This window comes from Poeciliopsis prolifica, unplaced genomic scaffold (assembly GCF_027474105.1).
Source record: "Poeciliopsis prolifica strain line A6 unplaced genomic scaffold, Auburn_PproV2 SCAFFOLD015, whole genome shotgun sequence".
Classification (NCBI taxonomy): Eukaryota; Metazoa; Chordata; class Actinopteri; order Cyprinodontiformes; family Poeciliidae; genus Poeciliopsis; species Poeciliopsis prolifica.
Window position 1 is genome coordinate 5,421,304 of NW_026562390.1, and position 16,547 is coordinate 5,437,850.

The window sequence follows — 16,547 nt, forward strand, 5'->3', positions numbered from 1 at the left end:
AATGTGACTGGGTGGTCACAATTACCTCAGTTAAGGTCAGTGTTCAAGCTTTAACAATAAGAAGCAGACAGAGAGAGCAAAGCTCAAAAACACAGCTGATCTCACCTCAGAAACGAAGAGTGCTTTGTATTGATTCAGAGATTTTAATCCAATATTAGGGTTTGTTTGCTAATCTGAAAGATTTTGTTGTGGAAAAAAGTAAAAACAGATTAAATTTGTAGACTTGCCAACCTTGTTTACTACATCACTGTTCATTTTTATTGAAGTGCAAAAATAGAAATAGGGTACTTCTTGTGAATGCATTCCACTAGAAAAGGTAAGATTGTGAATGCCAGCCACAATCAACTGGACCTGACCTGTTAACGCATGAATGACTTGGTTTGCAAACCCCCCCCTAAAAAACTACAGATCAGTACCCAAACATAAAAGTTAACGGACGAACATTGTTTCATTTACTGATCCCAGGCAAAGCACTGAAATATTTCTCATGTGATTATCCTAATTGTGGCTAGCAGCTCATAACAGAGTACCTAACAGGGAGATGTAGCAGATCACAAAACTAAATGGTGGAATTAGTCACAGATAATTGCACAACCTACCATTTTTTGCAGTTTTCAATTGCATCTCTAATATCTTCCACAAAGCAGTTTACAATCTTAAATATGTTGCAACCACTCAAATCTTTACAGATAGTCTGGTTTAGAACATCTAGAATCAATAGATTTAGAGTTAAAGTCAGAAACTTAAAATTAAAGTCTCAAGATACTTAAAAACTTATTTATAGTTTATTAAAAAAAACATTATCTCTTGCATAAGGTTTGGCCCTTGGCATGTTTCCTAAAAAAGAAAAAAAAAAAACAGATTAAACACCAGACATGATTCACAACTGAGACTTTATTGACTGTTCAGTTTACAAAGTTGCCCTGCGTCAAACTCATTACAGTACAAACCAGGAACAGAAATAGAAGGCCACACCGTACAGCTGAGGGAATGAATAAAAAATTAAAACCACTTCTCCGGTTAGAGTGGAATAATGAGACGAGAGGGAAACAGAGAGAAACAAAGAGAAAGAGAGAGAAAGTGTGTGAGAGAAAGAAACAGCAGCATTGAAAAGCAGATATGTGAGAGAAATGAAATTATCAAACACAAACCTTCATAGAAGGAGATAATTGCACTTGCCACAGCTCCACATAACGCTGCAGAAATGACTGACATCATTTTACGGGTTTATCAAAAAACAGAATGCATAACACATGGATTACTTCCACAATTGATTCTCGCTGCACCAAAACATATCAACTGTGTCTTAATCTCCCAGCAAATGAGCCGCCGCCTCCAGTCAGGTGTGAAACTAGACACTTACGGCTCCAGCTTGCTTCATTCTTACGACACTGCAAAGGACATTCTGTAGCTAAACAGAGTCTGCAGATCAAACATAACTGAAATAATAAATCATAGATAAAGACGTCGCTGATAAACACAGATGAGAGCAAGATGAATCTCCAGGAAATTGGAGAATGGAGCTCTCTGACTGACGGAGGCTGCAGTGGGTACAGAATAGATCTGCCCTCTTCAGGAAGTGGGAGGCTGGAAGGTCTTGGATGTAGCAAGCATGGCTCGCACTTTGGCCATCAGATCCTGAAAGACAAAAGCAAAAAGGTGCATTTTTAAAATCAGCCATATTAATGTATGATTCCAGAAGACATTCAAAGCTGCTAAATTATTTTATACCATTTCCACAGTTTACAATAATAAAAGTTTTCTCCTGTTAAGTGAAGCATATATGACTGCAATGTAACTCCTTCCTCACCTTTTGATACACACTGCTAGTCAGAAGAAAAAAAGTCACTGTTCTAATGGTGATGCTGCTTTAAAACTACAGATGGCAAGATAGAGATGATATAGCTGTTTAATAACTTATCTCACCACTATACACCACTTTTTAACGTTTTATGTATTCCTGCTTATTCCTGCTGGCCAGAGAAACAGATTTTTGGCACTTTTTACTCTATTGCCATATAGTCCTAATTATTAAGTCGCAAGTCTTTGGTATGGTGTGACTAGAAAGGAAGATGGCCAGAGCTGGAGGAAAGAGTTCACAGTCGGATGCTTAAAGATCGTGCTACTAAGGTAGGCAGAAGTTACGCCTCCTCATCCTGGTAGCTTCCAAGGAGATAAAAAAAATGACCTTCAAGGTGTGAATTCTTGGTGTTATTGTTTCATTCGAGGCATGGCCCTAAATTGACAATGTATGCATCAACGCTGTATCCTGCTGCACACTTTGCTGGCAGAGTGGACTCATTTTTGACCTCCCTGATTTAGAGCACAAATATTGGTGTATCAGACATTTTTGGCAGCAGACTTCCAAGCCATGGATGACAATGTCCATGAGTTTGTTGAAAAGCAGGTAACTGAACACAACTTCTCACCAGGTCATATCATCAACAAGGTCCCCATTACATTTGACAATTTCTAAGTCATGTAACTTCCAGTGAAATGTGTATGTTTCTTTCCTCTTCATTTTCCTCTTTTTTTGACTGACGTGATGTATATCCCGGAGCGACTTGAGGTAAGGAAAATGCGGTAATAAAATAAAAACAAACCAAAAATACAACCCCCGACAGAGTAATAGCTGAATGGCCTTAGGTCAGAGACGAGGCAGTGTACTGAGGAGAACATCGCCCAGAGGTAAACAGAGCAGTGTATGGCTTCCTGTTAAGTTGTGAAGATATCAGAGACAGCTAAAAACACCCCAGTGTTTTTTAGCTGCAGTAATTCAAAATACTGAAGACAGGGATCAAAGAAGATAATATCAGAATACATGAGGTAGTGAGTAGGTATATGTACATGGCATAACATTGGAAGAACCCCTGACATGTGCTGTAGAAACCACTCCAAGCTCTGCGCCACAGAGCTTGGAGTGTGGAGTTATTTGTTCAAATTTGGTTATGTGTTAGCATGGTCACTTTTTAGGTAAGGATCATAACAACCAATTTCTGTACAAGCTTTGCCTGTGGGGACTTCATTACTATTATAACTGATTCATTTACGCTAACTGACCTATGTAAACAAACAGCATTGGGTCTCCCAGAGGAGGGGCCACAGTGCTGGCATCCTCCTAAAATCTGCTAATTATGAATAAAAATCAAATAGAAATGAGCTGAGAATGAATACTGTCCTTTGTCATTTATTTGCTGAATAACAAGACTGTAAACAATTAGTGGCTAACATAGCACTTAGCAAAGTATAGCTTGGGGCACCGGTTACAGCACCGGTTTTCCTCCAGGTCCGTTCCCCCATTCATTTCATCAAACTTAATGCTCCCTAGGATGAGAGACAGACTGATTCATATCAGAAAGAATGTTTCAAGTATGCAATTGTGGATGTAATTAAAAATATATATTATTTAGAAAAACAGAAAAGTCAAAAATTATTTAAAACCATATCAGATAAAAGATTCAAATCACATTTCATTCAGCCACAAAGCTTGTTTCTGATAACAGGATGTCTCAAAAGATAAAATGGGAAAAGACAAACAACAATAAAAAAGTTTTTTTTTTTTTTTTTTTTTTTGTTTGTTTAGGAAATTGACAGGGAACAGTAGGGAGAATTGAAAAAGTTTGATTAAAGAAAACAATTTTAGCTTTATTTTGGTTTAAGGTAACTATGGGAGTCTATTACCAACCCATATCTACTGTGCACTAACATTCCCTGTGTGCTTTAGATTTGCTATAGTGGATGCTCTCTAATTTTATCTACAAGCCCAATTGATCTGCAATCAGAGCCTGAACCAGAGCAACACTCTAGACTGATATGTAAACTAATTACCATCACTTGAAATAACTGACAACAGGGATTACGCTGATGTTGTAACGCTTTTCTGTTGTCTTTGCACTGCATTACAGCTCCTCAATGAATAATTATTCTGTGTATAATTAATCAAATGACTCCCTGAGGCGTGAAAAGGGCTGGTAGTAACGCCACTCCCATAGGGAATCAACTAAGCTGCTTGCAGTGCCTTAAGCGCACAGATTTGTTTTTGTTTCGACTTTGCTGGAAACTTGCATGAATAAACACAGCCGTTAAATTGCGAGGAAGGTGTTTCTCAGAAAAGAGCAAAGCAGGGGGTTCTGCCCAAATGCCATTGGCTCGGCTAAAAGGACGTTATAAAAAGAACCATGTTAGTCTTTTTGTTGCTGCACAGTGGAGTCAATCTTGAATCTACAAAGCAAGGTCAAAACACCGACTAAGTTCTTATGAACATATTGATACACCTCTGCTAGAATTACTAAAACAAAGACTTTGACTTTTCAAGTAACTGGTGTGTTGAAATGAAAAATTAAATGTAAATTTGCAGGCAAAGCTGTAGCTTTAAGCGGAAGAAATTAAAAATCCAGTGCAGAAATCTGCTGAAAAGTTTAGTTTCAAGACTTTGCCTTCCTTCCCCAGTTCTGTTTCAGGTAGACTTTTTTCAATTCTGCTGACTGGCAGCCAAATGCTTGCACTGCAGAAAAAGAAGTGTTAATTTGCATTGCATCCCATGAGTGATTCATACATGCATGGACAAAATTCCACCCCTGAACTCTCCTGACAGACGAGACAAATTAACAGCTGTAATCACATGGGGGCAGGAGCTGTCACATCAAATAATTTGAAAGGTAATTTTTTTCTTGAAGGCCCTGGCGTGTCTGAGAAAACACAGACACAGGACACATGATCTCCTCCAAACTGAGCAAAGAACTAATAATAACTCAGCTCTTCTGAACAGTTAATGTCTTGGGAAAATGATAAAGCAAAAATAATTGATTACCTGATGTGATTTGAAAATAAAATAATCTCACATGTAATAGCCTTTATGCTTTAATTAAAGAAAAGACTTTTATGAATGTCTGACATGTTGACCTAAGTTTCCTACACTTCCTAATCTTGTGAAAATAATAAAACCAACAAAGGACTAATGCCTGTTTTTTAAATGACGTGCTATTTTTATACCAGACACATAGTGCTACTTTATAGCACAATCAAGTAACTGGATTTCATTCAATTGTTCTAAAAATTTTGTAAACATCAAACATGATGAAAAAAAATAAAATAAAAATCACTTTGTAACTTAACGCCTTGAAATTGGACCTCTGTCTCTCTAAAAAATGTATGGTCTTTCCAAAAATGAAAACATAAGCAATTTGCACTGGGAAGGACTTGCGACCATCAAGAGTCACTAATAACCAGTTTTTGATTGTCCCTCAACAAAGGTTGTCTTTACAGTTGAACTTGTGCCTCCAACATTTCGAGCTGATCAAAGCATCTTTCTGTTCCGGACAGAGAGGCTCAACACGATAAAGCAGAGATAAACTTGAAGTAGGAGGAATGTGTTGCTGGACATTACAGAGTCAAACTCACAACAAAGAAATGCACTGCAAGCAATAAACAGGGTGTTTACAATAAGAATATGACATGTTTCGGTAAGATCTGTAATATTAATGAAAGAATCACAACTAGGTTGAGTGAAGCCATATCTAATTAATCATTGGTGTTTGTTATAATATAAGGAGGACAATTGGTTATTCAAGACAACTTGGCTTGAGTACACTAAGTATACAAACTCAGAGTACATTTTGTACATTCACACCTTTAAGTAGATGTGTCACAAATAATTTTCTGATTTTTAGTAAGACTGAATTTCTAGAGATAACTGCATATATGAGTTAACTTCAGGGAGATACTTTACAACAAATGTTGCAGTACAGTACGGCTAGAAAACAAATATAAGGCTGGCTTAAGATTTGTAGCATCACTCCCACAATCAAAAATCTAAATTTGTTTTATAAGTCAAAACTAATCTGAATTATTTAAAATCCACAATATGATCTATTGGGGATATGGGAAACACAAAGAATAATCTCTATGGGCTCTGGGTCTTTTGAAAAGTCTTTAAAGTGAATGTGACTCCCAGCTTCAGTAAATGTTCAATATTTTAAAGAGATCTGGTCTGGGTCTTTTTCTTTCAGCTGCTTGAAACTGGAAAAAATAAATCAAATCAAATTTGACCAGAAAATTCAATCATAAAAAAAAAAAAAATCAATTAAAACAGTTTAACTCTGAAACCTGTATTTGTTACATTTCAATTATATTTTTGGCAACATGATAACATTAGATGGGGTGTTGTTGAAGAACTGAAGCACTTACACTTAGATAAACCTTGACTAAATTATTTCAGACTTATTGCATCTCATTTAAAACAGACTTGTGAAAATAGAATATAGATATACTTGATCTGCTGTAGAGTAGAAAAAAAGGATATGCTGGGTCTGGTATTTAACACATTAAAAGCTAAGTGGTTAGGGTTTGTGATGATGTGTTAAACAGTATTAGATGTATGCTAAAGGTACAGCAATAACCTAGTACAAATATTGAAAAAAACAAAACAAAAAACAAACAAACACAAAAGAGAGTGGAGGACATTTCTCAGATGAAAATAAGCCGAAACCTTCAATGCACCTTCACAAAACTTCACAAATAGGAAACAAAAAGAAAAATGTGTTGTTGTTTTTTTGTTTTGCGTTTATTGCCTAAACTGTAGAGACAGATTGAAGCTCCTTCTCTCCCACACGAGCAGTGGCGAATAGCAGTGTGAGTGCTGAATAGAGTTTAAGTAGCACCAGTGTTTACTGAATAACATTGTTGACCTTCATTACATCAAGTGTCAAAGCATCTAATTCTGGTCTACACTGGAGTATCTTTGTTGTTTTAAAAGGACAAATATCTCTTCATCATATTTTTATCTGTGGTACTCATTGACTAAGTAAATATTTACAGCAATAACCTGCAAACCTGGTCCTTAAGCACAAATTATGAATGCAAATACATTATTATGCATATGATTGACATGGATAAATCCTTGTAAAAGCATGTACACACAGACACGCTATGAAACTATGTACATGAAAACAAATTTCCAGATTTCGTTTTGATATTTAGACCACATTTGATGACAGGCTGGGGAAAATAAGAATCAAAGAATCAGAATGTCAGACAGACGTTGCCTTAGATGTAATAAAAAATAAATAAATAAAAACATTTATGAATACATTTATTTCCTGGCTTTTAAGAGTGCTCCATATGTTTATAAGTCAATGCTACAATGAAGACTAAAACAAAACACTATTATTACATCAAGCAAAAAAGATACAAGCAAAATATTAAAAGCTATTGTATTTTCCTGTCGTGTTCACTGGTGTATTGAAAAATGCAAGTAATGTAAGTCTAAACAGGGAGGAATAAAGGAGATTTTTGGCATAACAAGTAGGCATGTCATCCTTTTCAAGTATGTGTTGCTTGTGTTTGGTAGTGCATGTCTATTGAACTCAAATGAGTAGATTTAACAATATTCAGCTTCATCACGACATCGAGTTCTATTACTCGATGTGAAACTGTCATCTTCTCTTATTATTTTTTCATATTTAGGAATCAACCACCTGTCTGAAAGTAAAAAAAAATAATAAATCTAAGCTGTACGAATGGCCCAAAACAAAAGGTGATGGCAAATTTGTCAGGCTAAGGAAAAAACTGCGATTCAAACTCAACATCCATTTGTTTTATACCATCTCACCATACAACGTTACATGACATAAATATGTCCTATTTTTTCTCACTCCTGGGATTCGCCTCTCTCAGAATGTGATGTCTGTCTAGAGATAAATCTCCATTAGCATACTAGCAGGTAGCCTGTCACCTTTGAGGGAGGGAAGAAAAATAAATGGGTAGGCCTTTTTTGTTGCTGCTATTTCTGAGGTATAAACAGCACACACTTTAACAGCAGTGTTCAAAGATAGTTTGAGTTTTCCAAATAAGCATTCTCATATAAAATCTGTTTGTAGCTGACAGGCAAGAAAGTGAAGTCTTGGAGCAGTCCTAAGGGCATTTCCAAAACGGTTTGGGGGAAACCACCGTGTGTGGGAGAATTTTTCAAAAGTCTAAATAAAAGTCACCGGATCCTCACAATAAACTACACAATGAACACTCTTTTCAGTGTTGGCAAGAAAACACCTTAAGATCTTGTGATAGGTTAGAAAGAATTCATACTCAAATAGCTTTAAAACAGCATGTTTTGTTTTGATCTGAGGGTCAAAGCCACACCTTTTTACCCAAGTAATGTTTTAGGGATGGATTGCGCAATATTAGAAAAGTAGACACTTCAACATTAATTTTGAAAATTGAGATGACAATATCATGTGTGATAAGGTATCACCACAATGATCATGTTATTCCATTTAAGCTTCAGCAACTTTGTTACTAAAATTTATGTCAGATTAACATAAAAGACAATGGAGGATCATTCGACTACATATTGACGGTGTTTAAATGAATCAAACAAGAAATATAAACACTGACCAAATATTTGTGTCCAAGCAGTGCTTTGCATTTGCAAGATTGTGCACACTTAAACTGCAATGACATTTTAACAATTGTCTAGTTCAAGGTCTTATCACTCACATTTTAACAAAACATTTCCAAATTATTTTATTTGGACAGACAGAGAATGAAGTTGTCTTCTACAGGAGGTTTTACACTACTTTGAGAACAAACGATTTAAAGTTATTGAGAATCTAATCGTCGTCTACTGCAGTGTTTTTTAACCCTGGTCTTCAAGGTACACTGCCCTCCATGAGGTTTCTCAGAGTTAATCTGGTTTAATCAGTGATGGTATTGTCATATGTTCATAAGAACCGATTGCACCCCTAAAATGCCTATAGCAGGGGTGTCAAACTCCAGTCCTCGGGGGCCACTGTCCTGCAGTTTTTTGATGTGCCAACACAGGAATGAAATGGTTTAATTACCTCCTCCTTGTGTATCTCAGTTCTCCAGAGCCTTGCTAATGACCTAATTATTCTATTCAGGTGTGGTGTAGCAGAGGCACATCTAAAAGTTGCAGGACACCGGCCCTCGAGGACTGGATATTGACACCCCTGGCCGATATGCAGACTAAGAACATAACATAATGGAACAATAGAACATATTTTTAATTTCTCAACAAACTGCATACAGGAATAAATTAACACACAATAGTTAAGCACATGTGTTCTGTAAGATTTCCTAATGGATACATGTGGAAATGCTTTGGGAGAAAATAGTGCCATGAGTGTGGAAAATACAGAGAAGATTTGAGCAAAGTAATTTTAAGCAAAAAGGCAAAAAATAGAATGTAAACAATGTTTTTTACTGAGTTTTGTGTCCAATATGGGATGCAGCATTTAATATTGGCTGAGGATTTACATAATGATTTTCTGCAGTTTCACAGCTGTTACTTAGACATTTTTATCTTAATGAACATGGCTCCATTTAAACTTTTTTGGGATTTTTGCACATAAAATTTTAGCTAGGATACAGGTTTGTAAGAGTATATAACAATGTTTTGAATTGGAAAACACATTTGTGGAAATGGAAATAAAAAAAAATTCCAATTAAACAAAGGTGTTTCACAACCCTAGAAAATTACTGCATCTTGGCTACACACTCATAGGTTCTCAATAAAATAGTTCAACAAACTACCATCGTCAAAATAGACTAAAACTCTTGTATTTTAGCCCCTTGTTCTGAACACAATGATCCTCTAGAAATAGTTGAAAACTCAAGGGCATGTGAGTAACTAGACTCTGGTCCCTGGCTTTTCCATATAGTAGAATGATAATCTCTGGATTGTTTCGAAATGCAAACTCTTCACAAAGAAAATAGATGGGATTTTGTTAAAACACTCATGAATGGCAAACACCACTATAACCAGAAGATAAACTGCTGTAACTGTTTCTACATATTGCTATAAATGTAATAAAGCATAATACTGTGCAATGCTTTTTGAATGCTCCCTGTATCCTTTTTTCACTCAAGCGTGATTTTTTTTTTTCAACCAAAACACTCTAACATTCCGAAGAGATCACTCATAAGCAAGTGAGCACACCAAGCCACTTTGTAAGACGAACCCAAAGATAACACCAGAATTATTCTGTAGGTTCCGAAGGACATGTTTATGTAACAACAATAAAAAAAAACTAATATAGCCTTCCCCAAAACAAAAGCTAAAAAAACTGAATGTTAAAGTGCACAGCACTTAGCATTTTTTGGTTTTTATATGATGGAAACAAAGCACTCTACTCAGTGCACTTTTTGGGTAGGCCGTAAAGTTCAGCATAAGAGATACATCTGAGATAAAAGCAAAAAACAATACCTGAGTTATTTTGGTCTGCACAGAGGACACTATGGATGAAGACACTGCTTTGTCTTTCTCCTGAGAACAACCCCTGAATAGAACAAAGAGGAGAAATAAAGAGAGAAAAAAAAAATCAATTGTGTTACCAGAAGCGAACATGCAATATTCATAATATTTTCTGAAATGCTTAACTTGGACAGGCATCAAGCATTGTACTAGACGAAAAAAAGAGCAAAAGAACAGGAAAGAAGAAGACAACAGCATTTGACCTGTAAAAATACAAATATCCATCCAGAGGCCAAACTTCCCGGCTAAAAACAGCCGAAAGTAAAATCAGACAAACAGTGCCAAAACTGCAGGCTTTAACTTTACCATCGTGGTTCTGTTCAAAGCTTTTTTATTTTCTCTACAGCCCAAAGACTTCATAATTTAACATAGTATTTTAAAAATAGGGGAACGATGTGCACATCAAGCTGATTGAACACAGCAGGTGAAACTGTAGAACACACAGCCACTGACGCTGTGGGGTTTTTGAATTGGGTCCAAAATGACAAAAGTCAGTTCCATCTATTCAGTCATATGGTGAGTTGTCTGCAAAGACAAAGTAAAAATTTGATGACAAAATAAAAAAATTTTGAAACTGGTAAGAAGTCCAATGTTGTCTTTAATTCATATGAAACTAAAAAATATTTTTTTAAATGGCAGAGTAATCCTTTAAATAAAATAACTAAAATATAAAAGTAGCATTATTTTTGGTTAAAATAAACATCCTGAGCTGAGATAACGGAAATAAGCTTAATATTATTTTAGTTTTGATAGATCAACATAGAAGAAAACAACACCTTTTAAAAACAATTGCTAGTATCAATGAACAGTTTGTATTAGCATAAAAAGAGCCTTTGCAGTATTGAAATATAAAAAAAGCAATAAAAACTCTGCAGCGGCAAGTCAATGACTAGGTTGGGATTTACTCTGGCCTGCGGTCCCATGCATTAACAACTGTTCGTTTGTTCTGGTAACAGTTTATAGAGTACAATCAGTTATTCAGTAGGTGTTAATCATGTGAGGGCCTTGTGCAGTGCAGTTGTTCATACTTGAGATTCTCTCTTCTATGTCTGCCACTGTGATATTTTCAGACTCTTGGTCCGACAGAATGTAGCAGTCAACTCTTAGATTCTTTATACTTAAGGTTGTGTCAATGCCTCCTCCTTCAAATAGCTTTTTTCAGTTTGGTTCAGTCCCAGTCCAAGGATGTTACTCTCATGTTACAACCCTAACTGTTTGGATGGTGCAATGGAAAACATCTTCAATAATACACTGACTTCGGCTCTTCAATTGAACCTCCTCATGTGGCTAGTCGGATCTGCTGATTGGCAGTCAAGGGCACAGAAGTTTGGACAAATTGCTGTACTACCTTGAAATATATTTTTCAGTGCACCTTTTTGCTGCTTTGGTTTCTTTTCTTTTATTGGAGACAGTGTTTTCTATGATTTTGGCTCATCTTACATCCAAACGTCGCTTTTATTAGTGATCGTGGTGTGGGTTGAGGTTTAAATGAAATGGATTAAAACAAGTCTTCAAAGAAAACTTTCATGATTTGTTGCCAAATCTTAGCAAAATATTTTCTGCTACGTGTTGGTCTATGACATTAAATATTAACAAAATACATTGAAGTTTGGGGTTGTAGCATGGAAAAATATGAAAAATTTAAAGGTATATAAATCATTGTGTGAGGCACTGCCGTGGCACATATGGGGCAAATCCTACAAAAGTCCAGGTGGATTATTAAAAGTTGGGAAAGAATAACCTTGAGTGGCTGAAGCTGGACGCAGGGCTCACAGACTCTGACAAAACTCTGGGTGAAGAATATGGAGAGACAACGAATCCTGCTGTTTGCACCTGCCCTGACAAAGATAACAAGTTTCTTTTTTGTTCCGAAGGGGACCTGGAAGATATCAGCAGAAAGACAACATTAACCTAACAGTGTGTACCAGAATGCGTGACTGTATTTATTGCAATTTCAAATAATGGAAATTTTGAGATGAAGAGCAAAACACCGGTAAGCCACCTACAAAGACATGACTTTATAAAAACATAACTCTTACACCATTGTTTAAGAAAACAATACTTTAAAATGAACATAAAAGCTAAAATGGGGGGAAAAAAGAGAATTCACAGGAGACATGGCAGCATCAATGACTTTGTCTACTTTGACAGCTGAAATGAGAAATACTTGAGAAATCTCCAACGCAGTGACTCTTGCTCTCAGGACAAAATGGTAGCAACTGCAGTTCAAGCTACCTGGATCTTGAATGTGCCCTGGGCAAGTTGGACCGGCTGCTGGGATGATAACGATCTCTCTCCTCACGTCTCTTTTCAGGCGAGGGGGCCCTCCTGTCCCTCCTCCCAGGGGAACGCGAACGGGATCTGGCAATAAGAACGGACAATGAAAACATAAGATGGGCCAGAGCCAATATGTAAAGAGAGAGAAAAAAAAAAAAAAAAAAAAAAAAAATATATATATATATATATATATATATATATATATATATATATATATATATATATATATATATATATATATATATATATATAATGTTACAAAAACAGTTTAAAAAGCAAGCGAAACACATGCTTAAGCTGTATTTAAAATTTTTTACAAGAATGAGAATTAATTTTTAACAAAAATAATTTCATTGTCTTAATAAAAGTCAGTTCAGATAGATTCTTGACATGTAGATGTTACATAATACAAAACATGCTGGGAAAAAACGTTAATACTAATCTAAGAGATTAGTTGCCCTCCTCCATTTCGTTGCACAAAGGGTGGAGGTAGTTTCATTTTGTCCACTGGCTAGCATGCACAGCTGTGTGATTTGTACAAATATCCTTTGCAAACACAAATCGGTAAAGGAAGCAAAAAAAGAAATTGCGGTCCAATTTTAACAGCTATAAGCTCTAGAGGCAAAACCAAACATCTAGAACATGACATAAATGAGCAGCCTACTGAGAACTACTGTATTAAGACATGACTTCAAATCCTGTTCAGGTAAGATCTTTGTCAGCCAACTAAAAGGAATTACGTTTGGAGAAAACAATAATTAAAAATGTTGAAAGACATTCCAAACTAAATGTAGGGATTAAAATTCTTTTTTTTTTTGTCTGCTTTGTCATTTTTCCTCCCATTTTAATTTAATTTTTAATAAAAAATCTTACATTTCTGTGCAGCGTCTAAAGCTATTATATTGGGTGGGGTGGGAGCTGGGCAGTAAGTAATTGTATAATAGAGAATATAGAAATGAATATGTTGCAATCAGGCCTCATTTAAGAACTGTCTAGGATCAATACTACAAGTGAGCACAAGGAATTACAAAATGAAAACAGAATGCAACCATTCTCTTTGAAGTGCGGTGTTGCCCTATATTCTACCATTTAAATATCCATAGAAATGCACCTTCTGAATGTATTTTAATACTGATGTGTGTCAAAATCCAAGCCTGATAATTGCTAATCTTGACATAGAAATTTAGCTACTAATGTCTTATTTCCTCTTGGTTCTTTCATACAAGAAGATATGTGGTATGTGACCCTCAACATTTATTTTTAGCATGTAAACCAAAGCATATTGTATCTTGAAAAAATGATAGACAAAAAGATTAATATGGATGCTTTGGTAATCTCCTTATCCTAAAATTCCTAAAATGAAAACAGTGGGATAACCTGTGCAGCTTAGAAGAGTGAGTGGTGAATAAGAGCTGGAAGGAAGCGTGTGACAAATATTATTAATGCACTATTAATCTTCAAAAAAAAAAATCCACTGCCCCTCAATGCTATTTAAAGGTTATTAAAAAGTGCTCCATCAAAACCATTGATAATTCCATTAATCAACATAGTTAACCAGACTGAGGTGAAAATATTCCATCCTTCACACTTACTATCATGGCATAATAAACCAAATGTCTCTGCATCTATCCAGCTGTTACACTGTGACACTGTAATACGCTGCACAATTTAGTGTCAGCACCTACAGTCTAACAATTTGCTTTTGGCTTCAGGGGGTAACGAACATGAAGAGGAGCTGGCTATGATGTAATGCAGGAAGAAAAATGATTTTGCAAGTCTGTTTTGGCTTCGGTCTCTCAGTAAAACATGCTTGTGGAGACGCACTCCCTTGAGAAATACAAATGTTACTCTTTAAAACATGAACTAAATATGGGCCTGTGTAAGATTTCCACAGCTTCAGTAGATTTAGACAATAACTGAAGGAATAAAAACAAAACTATGCATTGTTAGTACCAACATTTAGCACCATTGAACGGTTTCCTTGTCTGAGCCTAATGGTTAATATGTTTTGAAGGTCAAGTTTGATGACAGAGACTTGATCAAATTCCAGTCAATGTTAAAGGTTTTTTTAGAGATTGGTTTATTAATCTTTCAGAGGGCATATTTCCATTACTTTGCCACTTTTATGCTCACAGTTAACAATGGTTTCAAAACAATATCATTTATCCAAATAATGCTTGTGCCAATTTATTTGTGGGTCCTTACCTGTGACCTCTTTTGTAGGCACTAGGAAGGGAGTGTCTCGTCTTTGACCTCGATCTTGATCTCCTCCTGTGCTTCTTCTTCTTTTTGTCTTTATCCCTCCCTTTGTCCCGATCCCTGTCTCTTGCTCTGTCTCTATCACGATCTCTTTCTCGATCTCTGTCCCGATCTCTATCCCTGCGTCTCTCTGGGCCTTTGGACGTGGCGTATGATGATGATGATGATGAACCGGTTGGGAGCTCTCTAGAGCGGCTTGCTCCTTGGGACAATTTTTGATCCTGAGGATACGCGGGTGGCACATTGTACAATTGAGGAGATCCAGAACTGGACAGAGCAGAGTAGGCTTCCTGCAGCTAAAGAGAAAGAGAAGAAACAATATCATTTTAGCATAAGCAACTTTTTTTCCAACTAAACAATCTAAAGATAAAGAGAAAAGATTGGACAAATGATTGATCAGATTAGACATTCAGTACCTTATATTGACATTAGCGACAAGGAATTTCCAAAACTCTATATGTCAGTGAAAAATCAATACTAAGGCTTGTCTCCTTCAGGAAATGAAAGGCTGTGTGTGGATTAAGGATTTATTTATGCAATACTTCCATGTGTAGCCTTGTCAACATTACATATTAATGCAACGCATGCTGATAGCAGAATTCTGAATTGGTAAAACAACAAAACATTGCATTTATTTGATCTTGGGGAGGCAGCTTCAGTGGAAAAAAAATAAGAACCTACTTTTTGCCGAGAGCATAACTGCATCATTGAGATGGTTTTAATAAATAATCACATATCAGATATTTATCACAATTTATAATAAAATAGAGGAAAGGATTTTTGTGAAATATATATATTTTTTACCAAATATTTTCTTACTCAAATAATCTAGATGTACAGTGAAGCAGATTTTATGACATAAAGAGACATGGAATCCTAAATGCTGAATCAAAGACGCATAAGATTTTGGGTAGTTATTATTCAGACTCTTCCTTAAAGAAGAGGAAGAAGGGGGAAACATTACTCAGCTGTTGAAAAGAGTGTGGGTAACATTACAGCCCCTCTGAGAATATCCACAGTTCCAACCATCAGCTGCAAATTGTGACTAATTACCCCAATGTGAGCCTGCCTGCTCATTTTAGATTTATCTGCTACTGGATTGAGTTGGGGAAAAAATTTAACTCTTTTTAGTTCATCTATGAAATAAACATGTCACTGTCTGCATCAAAGTGCTTCAGAGGCTATACATTTTTAATGTGTGTGCATTCCTACAGAGGGCATGTTGAGAAAACCATTAAGATTAAATTTTACACCATAATAAATCAAGTTCTAAGAAAAACCGAGTTGTTATAATTATGAACAGTGAGTTTTACTGCATCCGCCACATTCCCTGGCAATCCTGCTAAAGTTGTATTAAAACTTTTTTTTGAAGAATAATGTCACAGGAAATTTTATGTAAAAACAATTCAGTATTAATTCATAATTTAATACATTTGAAATGCAACATTTTCAAAAATAACACCTGTTTTAAAGTCCCTACACTGGCTTCCCGTAGCTCAGAGAATAGACTTTAAATACTGCTGTTAGTTTATAAATCACTGAACGACTTAGCACCACAATACATTAAAGATCTGTTGTTGCATCAACCTTCCAGACCCCTCAGGTCTTCTGGCTCTGGTCTGCTCTGCATCTACAGAAACAGAACCATACTAGGAGAAACAGCATTCAGCTTCTATGCACCACAAATCTGGAACAAACTTCCAGAAAATTGTAAAACAGTTGAAAGACTGACTTCCTTTAA

The 16,547-nt window shown here is 35.9% G+C and overlaps 1 protein-coding gene across 2 annotated transcripts in view; it reads right to left on the minus strand.

The window, feature by feature from the left end:
- Positions 1-876: 876 nt before the first annotated feature.
- sfswap (splicing factor SWAP) overlaps positions 877-16,547 on the minus strand; it is a 51,562-nt gene continuing 35,891 nt past the window's right edge. For both annotated transcript variants that reach the window (XM_055040042.1, XM_055040043.1), the window contains exons 15-19: positions 14,753-15,102; positions 12,506-12,631; positions 12,012-12,149; positions 10,223-10,295; positions 877-1,638 (exon numbers count right to left, since the gene is read on the minus strand). In XM_055040042.1, coding sequence (XP_054896017.1) covers positions 1,573-1,638; positions 10,223-10,295; positions 12,012-12,149; positions 12,506-12,631; positions 14,753-15,102 — 753 coding nt within the window. In that variant the 3' untranslated portion in view covers positions 877-1,572. The remainder of the gene's footprint in view (positions 1,639-10,222; positions 10,296-12,011; positions 12,150-12,505; positions 12,632-14,752; positions 15,103-16,547) is intronic.